General features: G+C 50.8%; 4 protein-coding genes across 7 annotated transcripts; 2 read left to right on the forward strand and 2 right to left on the reverse strand.

The window, feature by feature from the left end:
- Positions 1 to 372: 372 nt before the first annotated feature.
- On the reverse strand, positions 373 to 1349 carry Ccdc85b (coiled-coil domain containing 85B). The gene has a single exon (XM_051193641.1). It carries the CDS (start codon positions 1221 to 1223, stop codon positions 615 to 617), a length of 609 nt encoding a protein of 202 aa, XP_051049598.1. The 5' UTR covers positions 1224 to 1349; the 3' UTR covers positions 373 to 614.
- A 3586-nt stretch (positions 1350 to 4935) lies between these two features.
- On the forward strand, positions 4936 to 9519 carry Fibp (FGF1 intracellular binding protein). 2 transcript variants are annotated; one of them, XM_051193642.1, is made up of 10 exons: positions 4936 to 5113; positions 5303 to 5501; positions 5683 to 5809; positions 6684 to 6784; positions 7431 to 7585; positions 8136 to 8244; positions 8319 to 8382; positions 8633 to 8719; positions 8809 to 8906; positions 9397 to 9519. In XM_051193642.1, exons 1-10 carry the CDS (start codon positions 5029 to 5031, stop codon positions 9464 to 9466), a joined length of 1095 nt encoding a protein of 364 aa, XP_051049599.1. In that variant the 5' UTR covers positions 4936 to 5028; the 3' UTR covers positions 9467 to 9519. The 2 variants fall into 2 exon arrangements, with proteins under 2 accessions (XP_051049599.1, XP_051049600.1); XM_051193643.1 differs by having other exon boundaries at positions 7431 to 7564.
- Positions 9520 to 9690: 171 nt separating this feature from the next.
- Ctsw (cathepsin W) lies at positions 9691 to 13215 on the reverse strand. The gene is made up of 10 exons (XM_051193644.1): positions 13127 to 13215; positions 12495 to 12579; positions 11583 to 11696; positions 11088 to 11242; positions 10903 to 10999; positions 10740 to 10820; positions 10530 to 10655; positions 10290 to 10354; positions 10001 to 10207; positions 9691 to 9924 (listed from the first exon to the last, which is right to left on the reverse strand). The coding sequence occupies exons 1-10, from the start codon at positions 13205 to 13207 to the stop codon at positions 9814 to 9816; spliced, it is 1122 nt and encodes a 373-aa protein (XP_051049601.1). The 5' UTR covers positions 13208 to 13215; the 3' UTR covers positions 9691 to 9813.
- Positions 13216 to 18133: 4918 nt separating this feature from the next.
- Efemp2 (EGF containing fibulin extracellular matrix protein 2) lies at positions 18134 to 26257 on the forward strand. Of its 3 annotated transcripts, none has more exons than XM_051193650.1 (11): positions 18134 to 18168; positions 18832 to 18949; positions 19161 to 19209; positions 19841 to 20047; positions 21594 to 21716; positions 21954 to 22070; positions 22195 to 22314; positions 24253 to 24372; positions 24462 to 24588; positions 24764 to 24959; positions 25960 to 26257. In XM_051193650.1, exons 1-11 carry the CDS (start codon positions 18149 to 18151, stop codon positions 26119 to 26121), a joined length of 1359 nt encoding a protein of 452 aa, XP_051049607.1. In that variant the 5' UTR covers positions 18134 to 18148; the 3' UTR covers positions 26122 to 26257. The 3 variants fall into 3 exon arrangements, with proteins under 3 accessions (XP_051049607.1, XP_051049608.1, XP_051049606.1); XM_051193651.1 differs by lacking the exon at positions 18134 to 18168 and adding an exon at positions 18440 to 18534; XM_051193649.1 differs by lacking the exon at positions 18134 to 18168 and having other exon boundaries at positions 18648 to 18949.
- Positions 26258 to 26826: the final 569 nt, after the last annotated feature.

A 26826-nucleotide genomic window follows, 5' to 3' on the forward strand; every position in this document is an offset into this window, starting at 1 on the left:
CATGGGGACCTGCGCTGCTCCTATCTTAAGGACTGGGGGCAGGGGCGGACCGTGTCATACCCTTCCACCTTCCGAACAGGCAGCCAGTGGGCTTTAGGCCCCCAACGCCTGCTTCCTGCCCTATTGTTTCAGAGAGGAAAGAGCCTGGAAAGGAGCTAGAGCCACTTCAGGGGCCGGATTTCGACCTGTCTTGGCGCCCACGGGGGAGTTAGTGGTCTACCACTGTCTTAAATCCCACCCCAAACTCCAGGTAATGAGGAGTCAGCCCTTAGTTCTGCAGTCCCTCCAGATGGGAATTGCACCACGTCTTTGAGTTTCCGCCCTCTTCCCAACCACGGCGAGTTCCAGACACAAGCTGGCCAGGCTTCGGGCTCTGCTTCCTTCCCAGTTTATTAGTCCCCACCCAACCACCCAGCAAGTCCCTCCAGTTCAGCCTCCATTCCCCTACTGCCCTGCCAGCAAGAGCAAGGGGCCCTCTTCAGTGCCAGGGCTTTTTCAGTTCATGCTAGAGCCCTGGTGCTCAGCCGAAGCAGCTACCAGGTCTGGAGGTCCACAGCAGTCTCCGCGTTCAGGGAGCAGTTCAGGCAGGCATTGGCGTGGAAAATGCGGCGCCTTCAGTCATCGGGGGAGCAGGCTAGGGGCAACTGATCTGGGCTGCCCACACTGCCAGTGCTGGAACTTCCATCGCCTAAGTCGCGGGGCCCGCAAGGGGGCAGGGCTAGCTCCGGTGTGGGCCCGGCGCCTGTGCCCACCGCACCTCCGGAGCCGCCGCGGGGGCCCCATTCTTCGCCCAGTGCCAGGCAAAGCTCCTTAAGCGCCAGGTTTTCCCGCAGCAGCTCCTCCTGGCGGCCTTCCAGCTCAGCTAGCTTCTGCCAACAGCCACCCAGGTCCTCGCGCACCGCCCGGGATGCTTGGGTCCCGAAGAGCTGCCACTGGCGCGCTGCACGCCGTCCCCGCTGGCGCTCCGAGTCCAGGAAGCAGCAGAGGTCGCGCAGTTCCCGGTTCTCTGCCTGCAGGCGCCGGTTGAGCTGTTTGAGCTCACGGATCTCGCCCAGGTGACCCTGCAGCTGCCGATTCACCTCCTGCATCAGGCGGCCGCGCTGCACCAGCGCTGCCAGGCGCGCCGCCTCCTCCCGCCGCAGGCGCCGCACCAGCTCCTCCTTACCCAGCGCCGCCATCTCCTCATCCGTCAGCTCCTCCAGGCCTCCTGCTTCGGCCTCCATGGCTGATCAGGCAGCTGCAGCATCGCCCGCCCGCCGCCGAGGCTCTGGAGCCCTTCTTCGGGCCGGCTGCCGCTCAGGCTCCGGCCCGGTCTCTGGCTCTGAGGATGGCACACTGTGGAGGAGGCAGCGTAGGATGCAGCAGCCACCCTGGGGTGGGCACGAGGCAGGGCGCGCGCCGGGGCGGGGCCTCTTTATGTTGAAGAAGAACAGCCAATCCGGAAAGTCTCCTGGGAAGGGGCGTGTCCTAAGCCTGTAGTGCCTCTCCTCTTTCCCACTCCCGACCTGGGACCGTAGAACAGTAGGGACTTTCTCCGTCCTTTCCTTCTATGGTCATCTCAGTCAGACTTGAAGGCGTTGCGGGACTCTTCGAGCACTTCTTAAGAACCGATCGATATTCAGGTGTCTGCCTTTAACTCCTCCTGCCCACCACGTGAAAGAACCTGAACAGATGGCTTTCCAGGCTCTTCTTTGCCAGAACTCTCAAACATCACTCCCAGCTATTCTGAATCCAGAGTACAAAGGTCCTGGCTCATTATCAACTGACCCTCCCTCCCTGGGAGCATTTCCTGCCTGCAGGATGGGCCACACAAAGGATTTTTTTGTTTAATAAACTTTTGTTGTGTGAAAGGCCTGTGCAGAAATAAACTTGACCAGAATCCTGACCTTGACCAAAAAGGTCAAAATGTGGCAAAAGAAAAAAAAAAAAAAAAAAAAAAAAAAAAAAGGTGGGGGGGCTGAGTGTGGAGGCTGGAGGGATAGCTCAGTAGCGCTGCTCCTGGAAAGGACCTGAGCTACGAAGCCAGCACTCACTCCTCACAGGGAGGCTCACAGCCACTTGTAACTCCTGAGGATCTGACACTTCCTTCTAGCCTCCATGGGTACAGACACACACAATTTAAAATCTTCTTTTTGGGGGAGAGGGATGGGGAGGGCATCCAAGTTCACACTGAGCATATGGCTCAGTGATCAAACACTTGCCTGGTTCATTCTTGCACTATAGAAGAAGGATGTGATGCAAAAATAGTCTCTGGGATCCCCAAAGTATTTCCCAAAGAGAATATACCTAAGGGACCCTAAAAGATACATAAGATTGCCAACAGAGAGTTCCAGAACAGATAGAGTCATGTAGAAAGACCTTGTCTCAAAACAAAACAAAAGATTGCCAATAGAGAAAAGGGATGGGAAATAAAGCAGGAAGTGTGGTAAAAGACAAGGATGCCTCCAAGAGTCTGGCTGCATTAGGCATAACTGAGGATAGTTTGAAATCTTGGTGAGTGTAGGTAAATGGAAAGTGGTAAGATGAGCAGGCTTTGAAGAGCTGTTGGCTCCTATGCTTGAAGTTGAAATACTGCCAGTTTAAACTAGCCCGGCTTCAAGGATGAGTAGAAGCCAAATTCTTTTTCTTTTGTTTGTTGAGACAGGGTTTCTTTTTGTAGCCTTGGCTGTCCTAGAACTTGCTCTGTAGACTAGGCTGGCCTTGAACTCACAGAGATCCACCTACCCCTGCCTCCTGAGTGCTAGGATTAAAGGCATTTACCACCACCACCCACCTAGAGATCGTTTTATTTTATTTTATTTATATTTTATGAGTGCTCTGCAGGTATACCTGCATGCCAGAAGAGGGCATCGGATCCTATTATAAATGGTTGTGAGCCACCATATGGTTGCTGGAAATTGAACTCAGGTCTTTTGGAAAAGCAGCCTGTGCTCTTAACCCCTGAGTCATCTCTCCAGCCGGAAGCCAAATTCTTAAGGGCTTGCAATGCTAAACTGGAGGGTTTCCAAAGGCCAGTAAGGATTTTAAACAGGGAAATAACATTTTTAAATGTTTTGTTTTGAGCCGGGCGGGCGTTGGTGGCACACGCCTTTAGTTCCAGTACTCAGGAGGCAGGGGCAGGCGGATCTCTGTGAGTTCGAGTCCAGCCTGGTCTACAGAGTGAGTTCCAGGACAACCTCCAAAGCAATACAGAGAAACCCTGTCTCAAAAAAACAACAAGTGTTTTGTTTTGTTTTGTTTGACACAGGGTCTCAATATGTAATCCTGGATGACCTGAAAGTGTCTATGAAGACCAGGTTGGCCTCCAAGTCACAGAGATTCTCTGGCCTCTGTGTAGGAATTACAAGCATGAGCCACCACATTTAGGAAACACACACACACACACTTTTTTTTTTTTTTTTTTTTGAGACAGGGTTTCTCTGTATTGCTATGGAGGTTGTCCTGGAACTCGCTCTGTAGACCAGGCTGCCTCGAACTCACAGAGATCTGCCTGCCTCTGCTTCCCGAGTACTGAACTAAAGGTGTGCACCACCAACGCCCATCGAAAATATATATTTTTAAAAGAATGTTAAAAGAAGCCAATTGTGTTGGTATATGCCAGTAGGCATAGCACCAGGAAGTGGGAGGCAGGAGTATCAGGAATTCAAGGTCATCCTTCCCATAGCAAGTTCAAGACCAGTCTGAGCTGTAGGAGATTTTGTCCCTCCCACCCTCAAAAGAAGCCTTCAGCAGTGCTGTGCAGGATAGACTCTGGCTGCAGGGTAACAGGGAGTCAGTGGGTGGAGAGGAAGAAGCCAATAGTAGAGGCACCCAGCAGGCACATAAACAGCTCTGAATGCCTGAAGAAAGGAATTTGGGAGATAGCCCAGGTTTTTAGTATGAGAACTGGGTGGATGCAGACTGAGGGTGTGAGATCTCGCTGGAGACTGTAGAATATGCTGCACCTAGGCAGAGGTGGAGTGGGAGACATGGCTTTGTTAACCAGGATATCCAGGACTTCTTGCCTTTTAGGCTCTAAGCTTCAGCTTCTTGGGCTGACCTAAACTGGCCGGTGTAGAGCTTTTTAATTTTTTTTTTTCAAGACAGGGTTTCTCTATGTAGCAGCCCTGGCTGTCCTGAAACTCACTCTGTAGACCAGTCTGGCCTCAGAGATCCACCTGCTTCTTCCTCCCAAGTGCTGGGATTAAAGGTTAATTTTCTTTCTTTAGTAATTAAAAAGGTAAACTATATTATGTGTATGTGCAACAGTGTATGTGTGGAGGTCAGAGGACAGTGTGGGCCCTGGAGATCGAACTCAGGCTGTCAGGCTTGGTGGCTCCTGTGTCGAGGTTTTGCTGCTTTACGAGGAGACAAAGAACACAGTGGACGCCTTAGCAGATAGGTGGCCCTGCGGATGTCTCAAAGACTTTAAGGGAAGTCACAGCTTGTGTGGGGGGTGTAGTATGGCTCAGTGGTTATGAGCAAATACTGCTCTTGCCGAGAAGCCGAGTTCAATTCCCAGCACCCACATTGGCAACTCACAGTTGCTTGTAATTTCAGCTCCACAGGATCTGATACATCTGGTCTCCGAGAGCATCTGTACTCACATGCACATAGCCTCCCCCCACATACATGTAGTCCAAAATAATAAAAATCAAATACATGGCGGGGACAGGAAAGATGCTCATCTATCTGATGGACTATGGAAGTAGAACCGCACGCACAGAGATTTAGGATAAGGCCTCGAAAACATTGTAATTTAGGATACAGGTCAAAATTGGGAGGCTTTGAGAGAGCTGAGAAAAAAGGGAGAGAAAGGAGGAGGAAATGGGAGAACCTGCAAGACAGGGGAGAATGGGAGAAGACCTCTGACGGGGAGAGAAAAGAGAGCAGCGTTACTTCCTACCGCTCCGTCCCGGAAGTAGTCCTTTGCTGGCTTCGGGTGCCCGGAGCGAAACCTCCACACTCCCGGAAGTGGCTCTGCGGCGGCTTGCACGGCCCCGGGCCGTGCTAGCTCCAGCTCTGGGCAAATCCGGCCCAGGCATCGCCATGACCAGCGAACTAGACATTTTTGTGGGCAACACTACCCTTATAGATGAAGACGTGTATCGCCTCTGGCTGGATGGTTACTCAGGTCTGTGTAGCGCACTCCCGGGAAGTAGTTGCTTTGGGTGAGAGAGGGGGCGTGGCCAGGACTTAGGTTTCACTTAGGGAAGTGGACCGATTTCTGGGAGTCAGGAATGGAGAAGGATTGGAGCTGGAACCCTTGGAGGGCATCTAGGTTCAGCAGGATAGGATCTTATGGTAGTGCCCTCTCCCTTAGTGAACGATGCGGTGGCTCTGCGAGTACGCTCCGGAATCCTGGAGCAGACAGGCGCCACCGCAGGAGTGCTGCAGAGCGACACCATGGACCATTACCGCACCTTTCACATGCTCGAGCGTCTGCTGCACGCGCCGCCGAAGCTGCTGCACCAGCTCATCTTCCAGATCCCTCCCTCCCGACAGGCGCTCCTCATCGAGAGGTGCTCACCTGGGGGATGGCGGGAATGTCAGTCATTTTGACTTATACCCATTTTTCAGGCTCAAACTGAGGCTCAGGAAGGATGGGACAAGAAATCAGGAAATTGAGAATAGAAGGAACCAACCCCAGGCTCCTGTCCCCATACTTAATGGATCACCAGTAATGTCTTATGCCTCCACAAGGTACTACACCTTTGACGAGGCCTTTGTTCGGGAGGTCTTGGGCAAGAAGCTGTCCAAGGGTACCAAGAAAGACCTGGATGACATCAGCACTAAAACAGGAATTACCCTCAAGAGCTGCCGGAGGCAGGTGGGTTCTACATATATACCATATCCCATCTAGCCCGCCCTTGATCTTCTGCCCACCACCCTAGCTCCCAGTGCCCTGGCTCCACTTCTAGCCTGTGGAAGCAGCTTTTTCATATGTGGTCTCTTCTCCTCCACCTCCCATCTGGCCAGAGTGACCTTTCATAGGCTCAGTTCTGACCATGGCTTTCCTTTGCTTATAGATTTTCATTGACTTCCATTGTCCTTGACTTTCAGACTCTGGTTGGGTTCCTATAGACCTCTCTAGGCTTACATTTCTTGAGCCCCAAGCTTGTTTTTGTTCATAGTGCTCCTGCCTAGAAGGAGGCAGGAGCCTCTTCTAGGTCATACTACACCTTGTAGTAGTATTGTTCTTGGCCACATCTATCCCTTGAAATCCACAGCAGGGAGCTAGATGCTGCCTTATACATGCACCATTTTGGTAGCATCCACCGTAGTATCCATGAGCCTTTTCTTTGAGTACTAGACATCATGATTCTAAAATAAATTTAAGGACAAGAGCAAGGGAACTTTCTTTTAAGGAAAAATGGCAAAAGCTGTCAAACATTTGTTGACTGATGACAGTTAAAAATACCTAGTAATGCTGGCTGTGGTGGCCCAGCCCAGGCCTTTAATCCCTGCACTGGAGAGGCAGGGGTAGGCAGAGCTCTGTGAGTTTGAGGCCTGCCCAGTCTATATAGTGAGTTCCAGGGCAGCCAGTGAAGCCTTGTCTCAAAACAAACAAACAAAAACCAAAGTCATTTGTTGAAACAATCCCTAGTGGGAAACTATCTGCCGACAGCAGAGAGAGAGGTCCTCTGCCAGTTCATACATGAACACCTCTGACCCGTCTTCTTCCTTCTTTAAATGCCCTACAGTTTGACAACTTTAAGCGAGTCTTTAAGGTGGTGGAAGAAATGCGGGGCTCCCTGGTGGATAACATTCAACAACACTTCCTCCTCTCTGACCGCCTAGCCAGGTGAGAGGCCAACCATCTTCCTGCCTGCACAGTTTCCTTGAGCCTTAGACTGGTACACCTTCCTTCCCCATCCTGATCCTTTTCTCCTCCCACTATTCTGGAAGAATGAATATTCTATCAGCGATCTGTAAATTGCATCAAATGGGCCAGGGTTAAGGCATTTGTAATGCATTTAAGACTTGCACGGTGATGGTAATGTGGCTTTCCACAGGCCACATTTCCTTAGGAAGACTGGATGAACCCTCTCTTTGCAGAGATGGGAGGTTGGTAAAGAATGTTCTGTGGATGGTCACACTGTGAGTTAAAGCAGGCAGAAGTAAGCTGGGACTAAAGTACTTAGCCAAGATCACAGGTGGGATTACCTGCTAAGAGGGATTTAAAACAAGAAGTTTCTTCAAGAATAGTTGTCAAGTAGCCAGGCGGTGGTGGCACACACCTTTAACCTCAGCACTTGGGAGGCAGAGGCAGGTGGATCTCTGTGAGTTTGAAGCTGGCCAGGCCTACAAAGAGAGTTCCAGGACAGCCAGAGCTGTTTCACAGAGAAATGCTGTCTTGAAAAACCAAAAACAGCTTACTGATTGAAACAGTTATAGGCACCATGAGAAGGTATTTCTAGTCCTAAGAGCCCACTGTCCCCTGTCTGCAGAGATTATGCAGCTATCGTCTTTTTTGCCAACAACCGATTTGAAACAGGAAAGAAAAAGCTACAGTACCTGAGCTTTGGTGACTTTGCCTTCTGTGCTGAGCTTATGATCCAGAACTGGACCCTTGGAGCCGTCGGTGAGGCCCCCACTGACCCAGGTGCCTGAACATTCCCTGCCCTCTTGGGGACTGCCATCAGCTCTTCCTGTAGCTTCACTGTGCCCAGCATCCTTCATGCCCTCAGGCCCAGGCCACCCCTGCATTTACAGCATCCTTCGTGCCCTCAGCATCCTTCATGCCCTCAGGCCCAGGCCACCCCTGCATATACAGCATCCTTCATGCCCTCAGGCCCAGGCCACCCCTGCATATACAGCATCCTTCGTGCCCTCAGCATCCTTCATGCCCTCAGGCCTAGGCCACCCCTGCATATACAGCATCCTTCATGCCCTCAGGCCCAGGCCACCCCTGCATATACAGCATCCTTCGTGCCCTCAGCATCCTTCATGCCCTCAGGTCCAGGCCACCCCTGCATATAGTCCACTCACTCCACATGCACCTTGTGTGCAGTCCAAGGCTCACGTCTGTGTGGCCTGGGGCATATCATCCCACCTTCCATCTTTGAGATCCCAGTGAGGTAGTGGTGAGGAAAGTTCAGGACCTCAGAAAATGGTCTCTCATCCACCCACAACTTCTTTCATGGTTTTTGCAGACTCCCAGATGGATGACATGGATGTGGACTTAGACAAGGAGTTTCTCCAAGACTTGAAGGAGCTCAAGGTTCTAGTAGCCGACAAGGACCTTCTAGACTTGCATAAGAGGTGACCTCAGGGATCCATGAGCCAGGGTATAAAATGATCTCTGATGGCTATAGTGTGACCCTATCTTCCTACAGCCTGGTGTGTACTGCCCTCCGGGGAAAGCTGAGTGTCTTCTCTGAGATGGAAACCAACTTCAAGGTCTGTGGCCCTGTCCAGGCCCTTCCCCCTAAAGTGTCAGGAGCTGGGCAACTCTGCTTATGCCTGAAATTGACCAGCAGGTGGCACTGCTGCTCTATCTGTCTATGAGGGGGACCAAGTTCATAACAAAAGGAACTTGATTGAGGGAGGTGGATAGATTTGGGGAGGGGCCCAGCCCTCCCCCACCCTCAGTGCTCAGCCTCCAGCTTGTGAGGCAGAAGACAGAACTCCCAAGATCCCTGCCCCACAGAATCTGTCCCGCGGGCTGGTGAATGTGGCTGCCAAGCTGACCCACAATAAGGATGTCAGAGACCTATTTGTGGACCTTGTGGAGAAGGTGAGCAGTCCTGTCCCACACCTCTGGACCCCAGCCTGCTCTGCCTCTGAGTGGCTCTGATGGCGCTCCTTGTTCCCTTGGGCCTACAGTTTGTGGAACCCTGCCGCTCTGACCACTGGCCACTGAGTGATGTGCGGCTCTTCCTCAACCAGTATTCAGTCTCTGTCCACTCCCTGGATGGCTTCCGGTACGAGGTGCCAGGCCTGCTGGCAAATGTATTTGCCCTCCAGTAGACTGTTTCCTATTGAGCTACCCTATGGGTGGAAGTTTCCATCTCTTTGTGACCTTGGGCAAGTTACCTACCCTTTCTGTGCTTGAGCTTTCATGTTATAGGGCTTCGTGGAAACTAAATAGTGTAGGGTGTAGCTTGGTAATGGTATACTTATCCACCATATGCAAGGCCCTAAGGTCAATCCTCAGCACTGCAGGGAATGGGGAGAAGGAAGCAGGCATTAGTGGCTCAGTTCTGTAATCCCAGCACTTCGGAAGCTGGAGCAGGGTCGCCACTGTTTTCCAGGCCACCCTGGGCTACAGAATGAGACTCTTATCTCTAAAACCAACCTATGAAAAATGTGTATGAATTCCAGATGAGTTATGGTATAGAAAGCAATCATAGCAGTGTGTCAGGCACGGTATTGAGTGAACATTGACTTTCAGTGTTGCCATTTTCCTCGCAGGCACCAGACCCTCTGGGACCGCTACATGGGTACCCTCCGTGGATGCCTTCTGCGCCTCTATCATGACTAATGCCCTTTTCCCTCTCCGCTCTGGCATACCCTGACAATAAAGTTGCCATACATGGAGGTCGAGGAGCCTGGGGGCCTTTCACAGTGTGCACCTATGTGTTCTAAGCATGCCATCAGTGTGTGAAGATGTCTACACTAGCACCTCAGGGGCTGGACCATGAGCCACGTGAGGTCTTTTATACCCCACCCTCCCTCTCCATGCCCCAGCTGAAACCACTCAGTAGCCAGGGATCATGTCTTGGTTTATGGAGCCATACAGAGAAAATGGGAAGCCAGGAAGACCCTTAAGGTAGGGCTCACAAGGACAATAGTGGCCATGTGGGAGAGGCGGAGGGGTGGCTGCTGGCCTCAAGGTGGACAAGAGATTGGGAGCTTCTTAACTGGATGGTCCACACGGGCTGTGATCGGGTACTTGGTGATGCCACAGCTGTTGTTTCCCCGGTATAGCCTGAAGTAACCCTAGGAAGTTAGGGGACATCAGTGCCAGAAGGCAGAGAAGAACTAGTCTGCCCCTCCCCCTTCCCACTCTACTCACATTCTCGCCCCATTCAGCTCCCCAGGAGTTCTTCAGGATCCAGTATGGGACAGAGCGTCGAGGTTTGCGAGTTTGGGACAAGACTGTCCCTGACTGCATGCCCTCCTCCTCTTTGCCCTTACCAAAACCCACCAGTAGGACAGAATGGTCCACCTGTTGGGGGTCACAGGTAGTGGGTGTGGCCTTGATCACACCCTTCTGGTAGCCCTGCAGGGGTGGGGGATAGAGGAACTAAGTCTGGAGCTGCGTCTCCCATGTGCCCCTTTCCTCCCCCCCCCACTCTACCCACCTGTAGGAGCTTCATGTTGATAGTCACGGTGATAGGGCCATGGGTGGCCAGGTAGCCTGCAATTACTGGAAATGGGTAATTACTAGAGATTATTGAGTGTGCCATCCAGCCTTGCCTGCCCTGAGCTGCTGCTCTTCTCACAGGGGAATGGACTTTAATTGTGTCTCCCATAGCCAGGCCTGTCTGTGACTCCATTCTGGTTTCTCTGCCCCCTCCCCCCCATGTCCACCCTGGCCATACCCTGCTCATCACTGGCCAACATGGTGAAATCTTGGATCCAGGCCACCTTCGTGTACCTTTTGGCTAGGCACCCATGGGGGTTGGGGTACCCCTTGAATGGGTAATCCTGTTTGCTGGCCAGGCCACCTGAAGATAAACAAGACTGGAAAATAGGCTTGGCTACTGAATACCCTCCATCCTACTGTCCTCCCACAAGGCCTGATACTCAACTGTTGTTGAGGACAGTTACATATGCATCCCACACAAAGCCGCCATTGCAGGCATTTCCACAGCGGTCACAGTCCAGCAGCTCTGGGGCAGAAAGGGACAGCATAGGTGAGCTAGCTAGCCCCTAGGCCATCTTTCCCTGTCACACATTTTTTCCCTGCCATACCCTGCACAGAGACTTCCACAAACTCGTGGTATCTGATACGCCACAGGGCCTCAATGTTGTCCGCGGCTGCTATGGCCCAGCAGCACTTGCAGGTTTTCTGGGTGGAAGGAAGGGTTAGGCATCAAGGCCTTGACCTCATTCCCCTTCCTGGGGTAGGTTGGGCCAAACTGGGTGGGGGCAAATACCTGGTTCTTGATCGATGAGATGATGTTTGTTGCTTTACGCCAGTCACAGGTAGAGGGCACTGGTTGCCCCCATTTTTCAGACCCTACCTTTTTGACCATGTTGGGGATCCTTTCAGGTGCCTTCTGATGCCCGTATAGCTGGCCAAACTCCTCCTCTGGGGACAAACAGGGCCACAGAAGTCACAGGTTTGACATTCCTCTCTTCTATATTCTCCTATCCCAGCTGTCAAAACCTTGGCTCTTCCCATCCCTGAGACACCGTTCGAGGCATCATGTGGATTAGTGAGGTCTAGAGAGTCCGGCATGTTCTGGTGTGGTCTCTGCACCTTCTATCTCTGGCCTGTGGGCCAAGCTGGGACACAGGCTGTAGCGTTCCTACCTTGTGCTCTGGGATTTGGGGCAGTCACCCGGACTGGCCTTGAAAGGGGAGGACTTTGCTCTGTCCATCTGCCAGACACCCTACCCACCAACTATGGGCCAGGAAGGCTCTGGTACCTGTGAGGTCACTGAATGGAGTCTCTCCAAACTCTGCTGTGCCCAAATCTTCTTCCTGCAGCCGCTGAGCCTGGGCCAGGTTGTGGGCAAATATGTTCAGACGGTGAGCATATTCTAGGCCAAAAAGGAGTTGTTAGCGGGGTTGTCTCAGAGCCGGAAGTGGCCATTGGTTGTGCCACCCACACCCACCTAGGTGAGTGCTGGCTCTTTTGTATAGCGTGATCACTATCACCTACTGCAAGAAAGTGGTTCTCCAGCCCACATGAGGTTAGAATTTCCCCAAGAGGCACCGAGAGGCCCACCCTAGGGGAAAGCTGAGAAAGACCACTATAGGCAGTAACTGGGAAAGGAAATAGGTTTGACATAGGTTTCCTGTACCTGTGGGCTGTACCTTCCCTGCCTCTTCTCACATCTGACCACAGGTATGGAGGGTGAGTGGGTAGAGTGTGGGGATGGGGCATAGCGCGTGCACACATGCACAAGAGCACGCATGCATGCACATGCACGCGCGCGCGCGCGCACACACACACACACACACACACACACTCATGCACACACAAAGATGAAACTCCAGAGTAAAAGAGAGAACAGCCCGTTCTGGGCTGGGCCAGGGTAAACAGGGCAAGGATGGGGGACAGAGAGTTGACATGAGACAAGAGGAGTATCCTAGGGTATTTGCTGATTGAAAATGTGACTAGATGGTGGTCCTCCACTCCCACCTGGAGTCACAGTTAGGTGGCTGCAGAGTGAGGACCATTCCATGCCCATCATACTTTGGGGAAGCCAAAGAGTACACTATGGACCCTGTTTCCTACTGAGTGACCTGGGCCAGGTCTTTTCCCCATTCAAAGCCCTAATCCATCTATGAAGTGGACAGAGGGAAAGGGACTGGAAGCATCTGCATCGTTATACCTGCTGGGTTTGCATAACTCCGGTTGTACTTGATCTGGAATAGCTTGAAGACTTCTGTCAGCTCCAGTGGTCGGGGACCTGTATCCTAGCAAGGAGGCAAAGTGGGGAGAGGCACAGGAAAGAATCATTGTATCTAACCAAGGTACAAGGACAGGACTAAGGGGTCACCAGACATTCTCCTCTTTGCTCAATGTGAGCAGTCACATATTAGCCTCAATTGCTCCCTCTGAGAAATGGGAAAGATAAAGCCACACAGAACAGCTCATCCCTATAATTGAATGTTCAGCCTAGCATTCAAGAGGCTGAAGCAGAAAGATAGCTGGGAGTTTTAAGCCAGTGAAGCCAGCCTGCACTACACAGTTAAAGGCCAACCCAAGCTACAAAATGAGAGGGTTAGGGTTAGTTTTGTTTTGTTTTTAGATAGTTTCTCTACATAGATAGCCTTGTTTGTTCTGGAACTTACTATGTCACTACATAGACCAGGTTGGCCTCAAACTCACAGAGATCTTCCTGCTACCATTCCCTGTCTTAAGAAAATTTAAAAAAAGAGAAATATGCCAGTTCATAAAGAGAAGACCCCCCGGCATGGGACAGGCATGGAAGGGCATGGAGAGCAGATTAGAGTTATTTACCTTGGTGAGGAGGGAGTCACTGAGGTGTTGGCCTGCTGTCAACAGAGCCAGAAAATAGAAGAGGTGGACAGTCAGTGCCATGGTGCAGCCACGAGTGATGGAAGGCAGGAAGCTGTATAGACCAAGTTGGAAAGGGCGGAGCTAGAGAAACCACGAGGGGAAACCAGGCTTGGGGGGAGACGGTAGACCCTCCCAGCTGACTGGCTGTCCCCCACCAACTTCTTTTCAATAGCAGCTCTTAGTTACCCTGTTCTGGAAAATACTGGGACTATAAGCACAAATCTCTGTTTAAGGAAACAAGGAGGCTAAGTGGACAGTGATGATACTGACATCTCCGCCATGATGGAAAACCTAGACAGCACAAGCCTCAGGGATCAGCAGTGGTCTGGCTCCCTTAGGGGCTCACTCTTGCTTTTCCTGTGAAATTCAGTCAACCTAAGGGCCACCATCTTTAAGAAGCTGTTTCTTCTTGAGATCCCAGCCTGAGGTATAACTGTTTATAGCCCCTTGATCCCTTTTCACACTTCTGCCCATTCATCACCCAACCACATGGGAGTATCCAGTTGGTCTGTGTCTAGACCATCCAGAAATAGGGGGCAGGCTCAGTGAGTATTCAGTTAGTTTGGGTTGTTTTCTTCATTTGATGTATTTGAGACTGAGATGGAGTCCTACTATGTAACCCTGGCTGATCTAAAACTCTCCAGCTGTGTCAACTAGGCTAACCTTAAATTCACAAATATTTTCTTGGCTCTGCCTGAGTTCTGGGATGAAAGGTGGGTGCTATCATACCACACAGTTTGGGGGTTCTTTTGCGAGGGAAGGAACTGGGTCTCCTGTAGCTCAGGCCAGCCTTAAACTCCTTAGGTAGTTGGGGAAGACCTTCAATTCTAGATCCTGCTGCTTAGACCTGAGTCCTTTGATTACAATCAATGTGTATTGGATGACTGAAAGCTTATAGTCAGCTTCTGTCCCATTTCTCTCCATCCATATATATGAATGAGGAGAAAGAAAGACAACAGGAAGTATCACAGAAAAAACAAGCCCAAAGCTAGTGTGGTCAGGCACTCGGCAGCGCCTTCATACCTGTTAACTGGTGCTTCCATTCTAAGTGGGCCATTAGGCTAAAGAAGCTCCCCCCCACACCACCACCACCGACCTCCAGACTGGGAAACAGTAGCCAAGACCAGAGATAGGTGTAGGAACTAGCCTCCCAGGTATTGCGGTCAGGGTGAAGAAGGAGGGGCCTTGTCCTGGAGGGGAGCCATCCATTTACATGCTTTCTACCTCATCTCCTCATGAGGAATTGTCTTAGAATTGTTATGTTCCATTAAACTCCACCCATATATCTCCCTGAGACAGTAAACTGAGAGACTATTTAAAAAATAATTCTGAAAAAACAGGAAGGAAAATAAATTAAAAAATAATGCTGCTTTAATTAAAATGCAGTGGATAGGATGCCCACACATGCATAGCCCAATGGCCCTAGAGCCCAATTACATGCCCCAAGTGGATCTTGTGCTGTGTGGGTCCTATGTAGGTGCCATACATGTGGCATTTAGGCTGTCCCTTGTGGAAAGCTAAAAGGAAGGGGCTGGGGCTTTTCCTTTGTCCCTTCTGTCTTTCACACAAGTTTTGGTGAGTTTTGGTCAGTGCTCTCTGTATCCTTGGTGCCTGGCACATCTGGTCAACAGTAGCCACTCAGCAAACAATGAATGAATCCTTCCCATCTTGATCACTTGTTCATGTTTATTCTGTTGTTCCTGCCCAGCAACCAGCCATGACTGGGCCATGAGCCCAGGAACCTCACTATTTTTTTTTTTTTTTTTTTTTTTTTTTTAGGAAAAAGCAACCAAATAGGAAGTTTCAGAGGGACTCGATGCCAATCCAGGGAGGTTAGGTAGTCACTGGGGTGCCAGAGGTCAGAAGCCCTCCAGAAGGCAGTTCCAAGGGGCTTATTGGCACAAGATTGGATGTTCATGCCCAAGTTTGTTATCAACTACTCTCTGAGTCATCTCTCTCTGGGTCTTAGTGCCTCTAAGTGACAGCGACAGTTATTGAGTAGGATGACACTCAAAGAGCCTGGCCAGGTTGACTTGATAGCTCCTTCTCATTTGAATAGAAGACAAAGTTCAGTCTTAGAGCCAGAGACTTGAGTTCTAACACTGTTCTTGCTGCTTTGGTGTCACGTGGGGCAAATCTGCCGGCCCCTGTCATCTGTGGAGTAGCAATGGCATCCCAGGTCTGGCTTGACAAGAGGATTGTAGAGTGCCCTTACCAGTGCCTGGGGTGGTTAGATCTGGATAATGAAGAGTTTTTACTTGCATTAATAACAGTTTTAGTGGGTAGTTATGGTGGCAAATGCCTGTAATTTCAGCACATGGGAGGCTGAGACAAGAGGCTTGCCAGGAATTCAAGGCTACCTGGTTTCATAATAAATCCCAGGCCAGCATGGGCTATATGAGACCCTGTTTCAAATAGTACCAACAGACAGATTTTTTTTTTTTTTTCCAAGACAGGGTTTTGTTTTGTTTTTGTTTTTTCAAGACAGGCAGTATAGCTCAGCCTTAGCTATATTGGAACTAGCTTTGTAAACCAAACTGGCCTTAAACGCATGGAGATCCCCCTGCCTCTCAAGTGCTAGGATTAAAGGCGTGCACCACCCACCACCTGGCTGCCAACAAAGAGATCTACTGAGTGATAAATCATTTACTATGCAATTTAACTTTTTGGTTTTGTGTTTTTGTTGTTATTTTTAAGACAAGGTCTCACTATGTTGCTTTGGCTGTCCTGGAACTCACTATTTAGAGCAGGCTGGCCTCATAGAGATTCACCTGCCTCTGCCTCCCAAATGCTGGGATTAAAGGCATGCACCACCACCACTGACCAGCTGCAATTTACTATAGGGTGGTGCACTCCTTTAATCCTAGCACTCAAGAAGCAGTAGTAGGTGGATCTCTGTATTGGAGGCCAGTGTGTCTACAGACAGCCAGGACTATACAAAGATCCTGTCTGAAAAACCAACCTAAAAAAAAAAAAAAAAAAAGATTTCTCCTTGGAGACCAAACTGATCTCAAACTCACAGAAATCTGCTTGCCTTTCCCAAGTGCTGGAATTAAAGGTATGTGCCACCAGGCCAGACTCTCTCTCTTATTTTTCTTTTTTCTTTTCTGTCTCCACTAGTGAGTGGGGCTTTGAGATTGGCCTGATTGGGCAATGGGGAATGAAGAAATAACAGACATGCATACTGAAAGCCTGGGGATGTGGTGGGCCATGTGTTTTGAGGGAGGGAGACACACCAGCAGCCTGGAAACTCGGCCAGTTTATTTATTACTTGATCCGAAGGAGAGTTTGCTAATCTCATTATGGGGACTCAGCAGAGGAGCAGTCTCATGCTTCAGTCATCTGGGCTTTCAAAATGCACGCACTGTCTGTGTCTGCACTCACTCATGGAAGGTCTTGCCATTCCTTTGAGCCTGGCCTGGAGAAGACCCTGCCATTCCCACGAGTCTGAGGGATTGGGGTCCTTGACATAGCTATGTTAATATCAGTAATACATATTCACTCAAGACTTCATGCGCACCCCACACCTTTCTTGTGTCTGTGCTTTGTTCTACTTCAGTATGTGTGTGTGTGGTTACTGGTCTTGATCATGCTAAACAAATAGCATACTACTGAGCTACACCCTAGTCCTCTATTGGAAAAAAAAAAAAAAGACTGGAGAAATGGCTGCAGTATTCCTCTTTCAGATGACTTGAGTTTGGTTCTCAGTACCCACATCAGACAGCTCACAACTGTCTGTAACTCAGATCCAGGGAATACCTCTGGCCCCTGGACACCCGCACTCAAGCCTGTACATCAGTACACAGGTGCACCATAATCAAACACATCATTAAAATATTTTTGTTCCTAAAAAAATGGCAATGGAAGCCGGGGAGGTGGCTCACTGGGTAAAGTGTTTACCACAAACATGAGGGTCTTGAGTTCAGGTTCTCAGCACTAGCATAACCAATTGTGGTGGTGATGCCTGTGTGAAACCCCAGTGCTGGAGAACCTGGGAGGTGGAGGCCGGCAGGTCCTGAGAGCAAACTGGCCAACAAGTGCAGCAGAAATAGTGAACTCTAGATTTAGTTACACAATGTCCTCTACTGGTACGTAGGCACACAGGAATATACTACACACAGACAAGTCCATGAAATGAGGCATATAATATATATATATATATATAATTTTTTTTTTAATACTGTCATAGCTGGGCATGGTAGCGCACGCCTTTCCTCCCAGCACCTGGGAAGCAGAGGCGGGTGGATCTCTGTGAGTTCCAGGACAGCCAGAGCTACTTTGTAAGAACCTGTCTCGAAAAGATATTTAAAAAACAAAAGAAAGAAGAAAAGATGGAAAGAGGTTGGATAAGGGAAAGGAAGGTCGGGCTGTTGCTGCAAGCAGTAAGGGTCAGGCAAGGGAACCCTGGACACGCAGTCCTTTCCCGTCTAGTCCCGCCCTGAGACGTGGGCAACGCGAAGTCCCGCCCATTCGCCCCTTCCTGGGAGCTGGAGGCACATAGACTCCGCCCTCAGGGCATAATCTCCGCTGGGGACCCAGACGGAAACTGGGTGGGGGACCTGGGTGGAAAGAGGGTCGGGAAAGGGTTGGCACTCGGCCCTAGTGTCCTCCGCGCCCAAGTTCAAGTTTCCCAGTTTTCTGTGGGGTTCCATTCATTTCGGGCCAAGACAACTGCTGCCCTCACCCCCATACTAGTATAGCACTGTGCAGGCAGGCTCAGGGTAAGCAAGTGCCCTGAGTAGAGAGACCACCTGGAGACCGTGGAGCTCATGGGCAGAGGGAGAGGGACAATTAACCTTGGATGAAGGTTTGAGACCATCTTACTGACGGTGCGGGAGCACAGGATAAAATTCTGAAAGCAGTAAGACTTGGAGGTTCGAGAAAATAAGTGGCGAGTAAGTTCTGAGAGGCGCAGATTCGGGGTCTGGATGTTTAGCTACAACTGAGGTGCCAGTGCACACCATGGGATTGTGGAGGACCAGGTTAGATAGGGTGGCTAGGATAACATTTTCAATGAGGCACTGAGGTCCCCAGGTGAATTTGGGGGCCAAAATCAAGGTCCGTGGCCCCAGGACCCAAGCGTTAGGGAAGTCTGGCTGGGCGCCCGCAGGCGGCGCCGCGGGGGACCGGGTGGGGGCCTGTGGCCGGCCCGGGGTGGAGAAGCCGGGGGGTCGGGGTCCCTCCCCCTGGCGCGGGCTCAGGAATCCGCCGAAGGGCGGGCGGAGGCGCCGGGGTGGGCCGCGGCAGCGGGCGGGCGGGCGGGCGGGCGGGGGGCGCTTCCTGGGGCCGCGCGTCCAGTGAGCTGCGCGGTCCATCCGTCCGCCCGCAGGCACTGCCGGAGTCAACGAGTGAGTGGCCGCCAGCGGAGGGAGGGCGCGGGCCGTGTGGCGGCCGAGTCCGCGCTACGCGAAGCCGAGAGGCCTGCGCTCCACGACTCGCGGGGCGGGGGCGGGACGGGGCGGGCCGGGATTGCGGGCCTGCGAGCCCCAGGCCTGCGAAAGGACTCGGCCCCCAGCTCTGGAAGGCTCCGGTGCTCCCAGCACAGTTCTGAGACGAGACAGCTGGGAACCCAGGCTCCCCTTCCTGATACAGGGAATGGGGGGTGTCGTGGCAGAGGCCCCTGACCCATGCCCACCACCTCCCAGCCCCAGGATGCTCCCTTTTGCCTCCTGCCTCCCCGGGTCTTTACTGCTCTGGGCGCTTCTGCTGTTGCTCTTGGGAGCAGCGTCTCCACAGGATTCCGAAGAGCCGGACAGCTACACGGTGGGGACCAGCTTGGGATGGGATGGGATGGACAGCAAGACCAGGATCTTGGGGTGGCTGATTCTGGGCATGACTCTCCTGCTTGGTTGGTGGAAGGCTGGGGGTCGTTGTGTGGATCTGACCTGAGCATAACCCAGCTCAGGCCCTGGCCTTGGCCTGGTTAGTTGGAGACTTCCAGAGTGGTCACTGGCCGCTTGGGGTTCCCTTCCAGGAATGTACAGATGGCTATGAGTGGGACGCAGACAGCCAGCACTGCCGGGGTGAGTATGCCTAGGATACTAGCCATCTTCAGAATTAGGAAGGGAACTATTGTTTCCCAGGGACACCCTGGCTCCTAGACCAGCTGCAGGGACCTGACGATGATGGCCTTTTCACTGTCTAGCTTGGCTGAGCCAAAGCCAGTCGTGGTTTTCTTGTGCCACTCAATCAGGAGTCCTACCCCCTCAAGAAGAGCAACGAACTCTGCCTCTATCTGCAGTAGACAAGAGAGCACCTGGCAATTGCCCAGAGAAACAGAAATCCGCACACCCCCCAACTGCTCTCTGCTCTCCTAGCCCAGCTTTTTATCCCAGTGCAAACTGGGAGAGCAGTACACACTCTGCTGGTCAGAAGGCCTGCAAATTACTCTGGGGCAGAGGTAGAGACAGGGTTTTGAGGAGGAATGGAAACTCATTTGGAGGCAGGAGAATAGGGACAATAGTGGAAATAGGTGGCCCTACCCCCAATCCTGCAAATCACCGTGAGGGGTTCTGGGTCATTAGGCTTAGTTTGGTGATCAGAGAGAAAGCAACAGAGGCTCAGCTTAGAGAAGGCCAAGTTGGGCTTCTGCTTTCCACTACCTCCAGGGCCAGCCCAGGTGACTGGCTGTGCCCAGCAGGCCCCTCTCTGCAGATGTCAACGAGTGCCTGACCATCCCTGAAGCCTGCAAGGGTGAAATGAAATGCATCAACCACTACGGGGGTTATTTGTGTCTGCCTCGTTCTGCTGCTGTCATTAATGATCTACATGGTGAAGGACCTCCACCACCAGTGCCTCCTGCTCAACACCCCAATCCTTGCCCACCAGGCTACGAACCCGATGAACAGGAGAGCTGTGTGGGTAAGTGGGGACCCATGCTGGCTGGCACCGAGGCTTCCAAACCTCTTAGAGGTCTTTGTTTTGTTTTTTTTTTTAAATTAATTTTGTATTTAGTGTACACAGTAAAAAGAAAAGTAAAAAAACCAAAGGAAAAAAAGGGGGGCTGGAGAGATGACTCAGTGGTTAAGAGCACTGGCTGCCCGTCCCCAGTACCCACATGGCAGCTCACAGCTGTCTGTGATTCTAGTTCAGGGGACCTGACACCCATGGCAAAACACCAACACATGTAAAAATACGTAAATTTAAAAATAAATAACTAGAAGAAAACAGAGTAAAAGTTTTTTTGTTTTTGTTTTTTAATCATGGTGTCATTCTCCTGACATACTTCATATTACTTTTTATCCCTAGTACTTTGTTTTTGTTTTTCAAGACAGGGTTTCTCTGTGTAGCTCTGGCTGTCCTGGAACTCACTCTAGTCCAGGTTGGCCTAGAACTTAGAGATCTGCCTGTCTCTGTCTCCCGAGTGCTGAGTGCTGGGACTAAAGGCATGTGTCACCATTGCAGGACTGTGTACTTTGTTTTTTGAGACAGTCTCTGGATTTGATCCCCAGCACACACTTGTAATCCCACCACCGGGGAGGTAGAGACAAGAAGGTAGGAAGTCAAAGGTTACCCTCAGCTTCACAAGGAGTTTGAGGCCACCCTGAGCTACATGAGATCCTATCTCAAAAGCATTAACTAGTTGACAAAGTAATAAAGTAATTTTCCACACTAAATACTGCAGACCTTCCTTCCTTGCTGAGAGAAGTTTTTGGCTCCTCAGAGAAACATCTAAACCCTCACCTGCTGCAGGCCCAGTGCATAGTCTGCTGCCCCAGGACTTCCTGTGCAGACATGCAAGAGCTCTGCTCCCAGCCTCTGCTGGCTTTTTATCAGGACTCAGCCTTGGGAACCATTGGCTTTGGAGGAGGGAAGACCCTGGTCTAGAGTCAGCTGAGGGGTGTGAATGGACAGCACCTTATTTATTTGTTCGTTTGTTTTTAAGCCAGTCCTTGATGTCTTGGAACTTTGTAGCTCTGGCTGGCTTAGAACTCACAGGGATCCTCCTGCCTCTGCTCCTCCTGAGCTCCCTGAGTTTGCTACCAGACCTGACAAGGCCTTTTTTTTTTTTTTTTTATGGTTTTTCAAGATAGGGTTCAAGATAGGGTTTCTCTGAATGGCTTTGGAGCCCGTCCTGGAACTAGCTCTGTAGACCAGGCTGGCCTCCAACTCACAGAGATCTGCCTGCCTCCTGAGTGCTGGAACTAAAGGAATGTGCCACCACCGTCCAGCTAAGGACTTGCTTTATATGCTCACCTAATGGGTGCTTTTCCTGGAGGCCCCCTAGTGGACTGTTTTTTTGTGCTGTTGGGAGGACCTATATCATATGTTCATGGTTTGGTGCCAGCTACCCATGTGCCCATGTGAATGATGTTTGGTGTGAACCTCTTCCTTCCAAATTGAAGTGCCTGACATGGTCAGTGAACATGTGGGACTCCAGGTAAAAGCTGAATGGTGTCTCCCACAGATGTGGACGAGTGTGCCCAGGCTTTGCATGACTGTCGTCCTAGCCAGGACTGTCATAACCTGCCTGGCTCCTTCCAATGCACCTGCCCTGATGGTTACCGAAAAATTGGGCCCGAATGTGTGGGTGAGTTCAGAGAGTGGCTTTCCTAATTCTTGCTTTGTGATTAGGTCTGACCTTATCCTTATCCTAGTCCTCTGCTGCTGGTACCCTCCTGTCACTAGACACAGTTGACTATGTGGGTGGCTCAACTCAGCTCCCCAGCAAAGACAGGAGTGAGCATGGATGCTGAGGCCTTTGTCTTAGCCTGTTCAGGCCACATCTGACTTGTGCCCTGCTTTCCCTCCCCTGCCTCCATCACAGACGTAGATGAGTGTCGTTATCGATATTGCCAGCACCGATGTGTGAACCTGCCAGGCTCTTTTCGCTGCCAGTGTGAGCCAGGATTCCAGTTGGGACCTAACAACCGCTCTTGTGTGGGTGAGGCTCTGGGGTCCTGGAGAGAGATGTATGGAATGGGTCAGGCTGTCCTCACTGAGCCCATGTAGAGTGGGGCTCTGGGCAGGGCCTCTGCTTTCACTACTGTTTTCTCTGGCACCCTCAGATGTCAATGAGTGCGACATGGGTGCCCCGTGTGAGCAACGATGCTTCAACTCCTATGGGACCTTCTTGTGTCGTTGTAACCAAGGCTATGAACTACACCGGGATGGCTTCTCCTGCAGTGGTGAGAGTCCACTTGTGCTACTGGATAGTGCATTGCCTGCCCCCCCCCCAGGATTTTCAACATACTGGACCAACTCCAGTCACATAGTCGTTTGAAGCGCCCATGTCTTCCATGTCCTCATCCCAAGCTGCTCACTGAGCATTCCCAACTTGCTGGAGAGACAGGAGAGGATGTGGGTGCCAGTCTCCCTGGAAGTTCAGTTGACTTTCACTGGAACCTTGCACTAGGACAAGTCTCTCTTCTTTCTGGGCATGTTTCTGTTGTAAACAGGTTGTTTGGAATATGGAGAGGGACCATGGTAATGGGCTTCAAGTCTCAGGCAGCAAAAATGGGAAGCACCACTTGTTCATAACTTACATGCTTGTTTAATCTGGTCAATGATTTACTTTTGCAAACAGGACACTAATATTCCTCCAGGTGTGTTGGCAGAATTGTAAGAAGCAAGCAGAAAGTCCAGAGAAAATGGTGACTTTTATCTTTCCACCTACAGAGATGAAGTGACTTGTCAAAGTTCAGACAGAAAGGATGAGATGGGGCCAGGGCTTGACCCCAGGCTTTTCACGTTACCCAGCATGCCCTCCATTTATTTTATGCTATACTGTGAAACACATCATTGGCGTTCAGCTACCTGAAAGGAATGAAAGCAAAGAGACAGTACACTGCATGTGGGGTGCACACTCACCAGAAATCTGGATATTGTGAGTGTAGATTGAAGAACTTGAAAAAAATAAAGGTTAGGCCCTCCAATCCAAGCCACTCATTTGATAGGCATGGAAATGGACCTTTCCTAAAGTTAGTTAGTAGGACTTATGCCCAAGCCTCTAGAATCCTGGTGCCTTTTCTTGTTTGTTTGTGTTTTGAGACAGGGTTTCTCTGTGCAATAGCTCTAGCTGTCCTGGAACTAGCTCTGTTGAGGCTGGCCTCAGACTCAAAGGTCCACCTGCCTCTGTGTCCCAAGTGCTGGGACTAAAGGCGTGCTCCATCACCACCCAACCTCCTGGTGCCTTTTGATGCAGTCTATGTAACCCTGGCTGTCCTGAAGCTCTCTGTTGGCCAGGCTAGCCTACAGAGATCCGCTGAGAGCAGTGCTGAGTTTAAAGGCACAGGCCACCATGTTGGGTTGGTGCGCTAATTTTTTTTTTTGAAAATATTTATTTTATGTGTATGAGTGACCTGTCTTTGTGTATGCAAAAGGTCATCAGATCCCATTACAGATGGTTGTGAACCACCATGTGGTTGCTGGGAATTGGGACCTCTGGAAGAGCAATCAGTGTTCCCAACCGCTGAGCCAATTCTCCAGCCCAGCATTAAGTATTCTTAAAGTCCTGGGGAAGAGAGGTCCCCTATAACCTGGAAGGTCTGTTCTTGTTTTGAGACAAGATGCCGGTCTGTACAGCCCTAGCTGTCCTGGAGTCTCTTATGTAGACCAGGCTGGCCTCACACAGATCTGATTGCCTCTGCCTCCCAAGTGTTGTGATCAAACACCCCATTTGTTTTCTTGAGGCAAGGTCTTGTTATGTAGCCCTGGCTGACGTTGAACTTACTATCTAATTCTAGCTGGATTCCCTCTGTGGACAAGCTGACCTTGAACTTGGTATAATCCTCCTGCCTTTACCTCCCAAGTGCTGGTATTATAGGCATACAGCAACATGCCAAGCTTCGATTCTTTTTCTTTTCTTTTTTCCTCTTCCTTTCTGTGCTGGGATGGAACCTAGAGCCTCCAGTGTGTTAGGCAAGTACTCTACCACCGAGTTATATCCCCAGCCCCTCTAACCTCCTTTGAAATGTCAGTCCCCTCCTGAACATTACTGGGTCTACCTCACCCCTTCTCTCTTCCCACATCCAGCTGTATGGGGGGCTGGGCTCTCTCAGTAAATGTCCGTGGGACTTAGTTGTGAGTACATTTGGCCCAGGGTCCTCATCCCCATCCTCTCTCAGATATCGATGAGTGCAGCTACTCCAGTTACCTCTGCCAGTATCGCTGTGTCAATGAACCTGGCCGCTTCTCCTGTCACTGCCCACAAGGCTACCAGCTGCTGGCCACAAGGCTCTGCCAAGGTACAGGTGCTTCTGGTGGGTGTGCAGGGTTTTAGAGTCTGGTAGTTTACTCTCAGGCCCAGAGTCCAACCTCACCTCCCTTGGTACAGACATTGACGAGTGTGAAACAGGTGCACACCAGTGTTCAGAGGCTCAAACCTGCGTGAACTTCCATGGGGGCTACCGCTGTGTGGACACCAACCGTTGTGTGGAGCCCTATATCCAAGTGTCAGACAAGTGAGTCAACTGTGGCAGTTTCCTGTGGTAACTACAATTCCCAGAGGTGTGTGGGGGCTAACTGGTTTAATCAGGCTGGTGAGTACCCATGATGTCTCATGAGAGACTTGGGTTTGTCTTTAGGTGGGTATATGGGAAATGGGCCCTCATTTGGGTCCTGTCTTGGGGTCTCTAGCCGCTGCCTCTGCCCTGTCTCCAACCCCCTGTGTCGAGAGCAACCATCTTCCATTGTACACCGCTACATGAGCATCACCTCAGAGCGAAGTGTGCCTGCAGACGTGTTTCAGATCCAGGCAACCTCCGTCTACCCTGGTGCCTACAATGCCTTTCAGATCCGTGCTGGAAACACACAGGGGGACTTCTACATTAGGGTAAGGTACTTGTTGGCTCACACACAATTGACTTGAATAATCTAAAATAGTATGCTTGAAGAGCTGCCCTGCCTCTTCTCTCAAAGCCCTGTCCTAAGAAGCTGGGCTCATGTTTGAAGTCAGAGATTTATTTCTGTGTTCCTAGTACATGTGTCCCAAGCAATTCTAACCAGGCAATTGGTTAATGGGGTTTGCGTCCCAGTGTCCCAGACAGTTCTTTTTCTTTCTCTTTCTCTTTTTTGTTTTGTTTTTCAAGGCAGGGTTTCTCTGTAGCTTTGGAGGCCGTCCTGGAACTCGCTCTGTAGACCAGGCTGGCCTCAAACTCAGAGATCCGCCTGCCTCTGCCACCAACACCTAGCCCCAGGCAGTTCTAACAGATAGTTAGTTAATGGGGTTTGAGTCCCAGTAGTGGTTTCTCCTAGCTGGCTTTGACACCCTTATCCATAAAACAAGAAATATGGTTCCTGCAGAGCTGGGATCAGAGACCCCGGCTTTGCAGGCAAGGGGAAGACAGCGTTTATGCCGGTGCAATGTGAGGACCTTGAGTCCATGGTCCTCATGCCATCTTCAGCATTGAGGTGTTGAGCATCAGAACTTATTTCTCCTTTCAAAATTGCTTTGGGAGCGGTGCACAGCTCCACGGCAGAACATGTGCTTACTGCTCAGACCCTTGGTTCCTTCCCCAGCACCAAAACAAGAGACTGACAGAGACTTGAATACTTTGAAAAGGGGAAGTGGGCCAGCCTATGTCACCAAAGGCCTATCACTTCCAACACTTGAGTCATCATGTGGCCATGATGGAGGGAACATCAAGGTGGATGGGGTCAGGGGAGAACCAGGGTGGGGGCATGAGTACTGGAGGGGAAGAGAAATGTCAGAGCTGGATAAGAACTGGAGCAGTAGCCTGGTCACTGTTTCCTAGCCTCGTGGCCATAGGGCAGAGGGTGATGCTGGAGTAGGGTCCTGGCTCATAGGCTAACACAATCTCTATGTTCTGCAGCAAATCAACAATGTCAGTGCCATGCTGGTCCTTGCCAGGCCAGTAACAGGACCCCGGGAGTATGTGCTGGACCTGGAGATGGTCACCATGAACTCTCTTATGAGCTACCGGGCCAGCTCTGTACTGAGACTCACCGTCTTTGTGGGAGCCTACACCTTCTGAAGGAGACCCTCAGAGAAGGGGGGCGGGGCCCCCCTTTTTCTCCCTCCCATAGTTTAAGGAACCTGGGGTTGAGGGGTGACTGTTCTGCTTAAAGAGAAAATGATGTGAAGGACAATAAAGGGAGAAAGGAGTCCTAGTGGCTGAGGTGGGTGAGTAACCTCAGCCTGGGGAGGGGCTGGGTTTGTGAAGCAGGCAGATTTCACCCAAAGGGTCCTGTCTGCATCCAGGCTGAGAAGGTTCTAGAGATAAGAGTCATTCTTCAGAATCAATCCGAGCAGGGAGTTCTAAGGAGTGTACACTTCAGGCCGTAACTTAGAGTTTGGCTGATGCTAGGCCCAGAAACAATGTTCTGGTCAGTGCTAGGAGGTCTGGGTTACCATCTGAGCCTTACCCCAAACTATACATTTGGACAAGCCCTACTGTCTTCCAGTTACCAAAATAAGGCAACTGGACTGAGAACTTTTCTATACCAGGTTGTGTTGCCTTCTGTCAAAGAAATTTATTTGATCAAGGGCCACTCAGTTATACTTAAAGATACAGTGACCCATCGACTTCATCTCCCTGACCAGGAATGCCCAACCCCTAAGAAGCATTATCTATCTATCTATCTATCTATCTATCTATCTATCTATCCATCCATCCATCCATCCATCCATCCATCCATCCATCCATCCATCTACCTATCCATCTCTTTGTGCATAGGGT

The sequence above is a fragment of the Phodopus roborovskii genome, unplaced genomic scaffold (assembly GCF_943737965.1).
Source record: "Phodopus roborovskii unplaced genomic scaffold, PHOROB, whole genome shotgun sequence".
NCBI classification, from domain to species: domain Eukaryota; kingdom Metazoa; phylum Chordata; class Mammalia; order Rodentia; family Cricetidae; genus Phodopus; species Phodopus roborovskii.

Bases quoted from the DNA above. Each gene is read 5' to 3' on its own strand.
- Ccdc85b (XM_051193641.1), bottom strand. From the start codon at position 1,223: ATGGAGGCCGAAGCAGGAGGCCTGGAGGAGCTGACGGATGAGGAGATG.
- Fibp (XM_051193642.1), top strand. From the start codon at position 5,029: ATGACCAGCGAACTAGACATTTTTGTGGGCAACACTACCCTTATAGAT. The intron at 5,502-5,682 runs GTGCTCACCTGG...TGCCTCCACAAG, and splicing joins CAGGCGCTCCTCATCGAGAG to GTACTACACCTTTGACGAGG. The intron at 5,810-6,683 runs GTGGGTTCTACA...AATGCCCTACAG, and splicing joins TCAAGAGCTGCCGGAGGCAG to TTTGACAACTTTAAGCGAGT.
- Ctsw (XM_051193644.1), bottom strand. From the start codon at position 13,207: ATGGCACTGACTGTCCACCTCTTCTATTTTCTGGCTCTGTTGACAGCA. The intron at 12,580-13,126 runs GTAAATAACTCT...CCTCCTTGCTAG, and splicing joins GTGACTCCCTCCTCACCAAG to GATACAGGTCCCCGACCACT. The intron at 10,208-10,289 runs GTGGGTAGAGTG...CCACCCCTGCAG, and splicing joins TCAACATGAAGCTCCTACAG to GGCTACCAGAAGGGTGTGAT.
- Efemp2 (XM_051193649.1), top strand. From the start codon at position 18,782: ATGGGGGGTGTCGTGGCAGAGGCCCCTGACCCATGCCCACCACCTCCC. The intron at 22,315-24,252 runs GTGAGAGTCCAC...ATCCTCTCTCAG, and splicing joins GGATGGCTTCTCCTGCAGTG to ATATCGATGAGTGCAGCTAC. The intron at 24,589-24,763 runs GTGAGTCAACTG...TGGGGTCTCTAG, and splicing joins TATATCCAAGTGTCAGACAA to CCGCTGCCTCTGCCCTGTCT.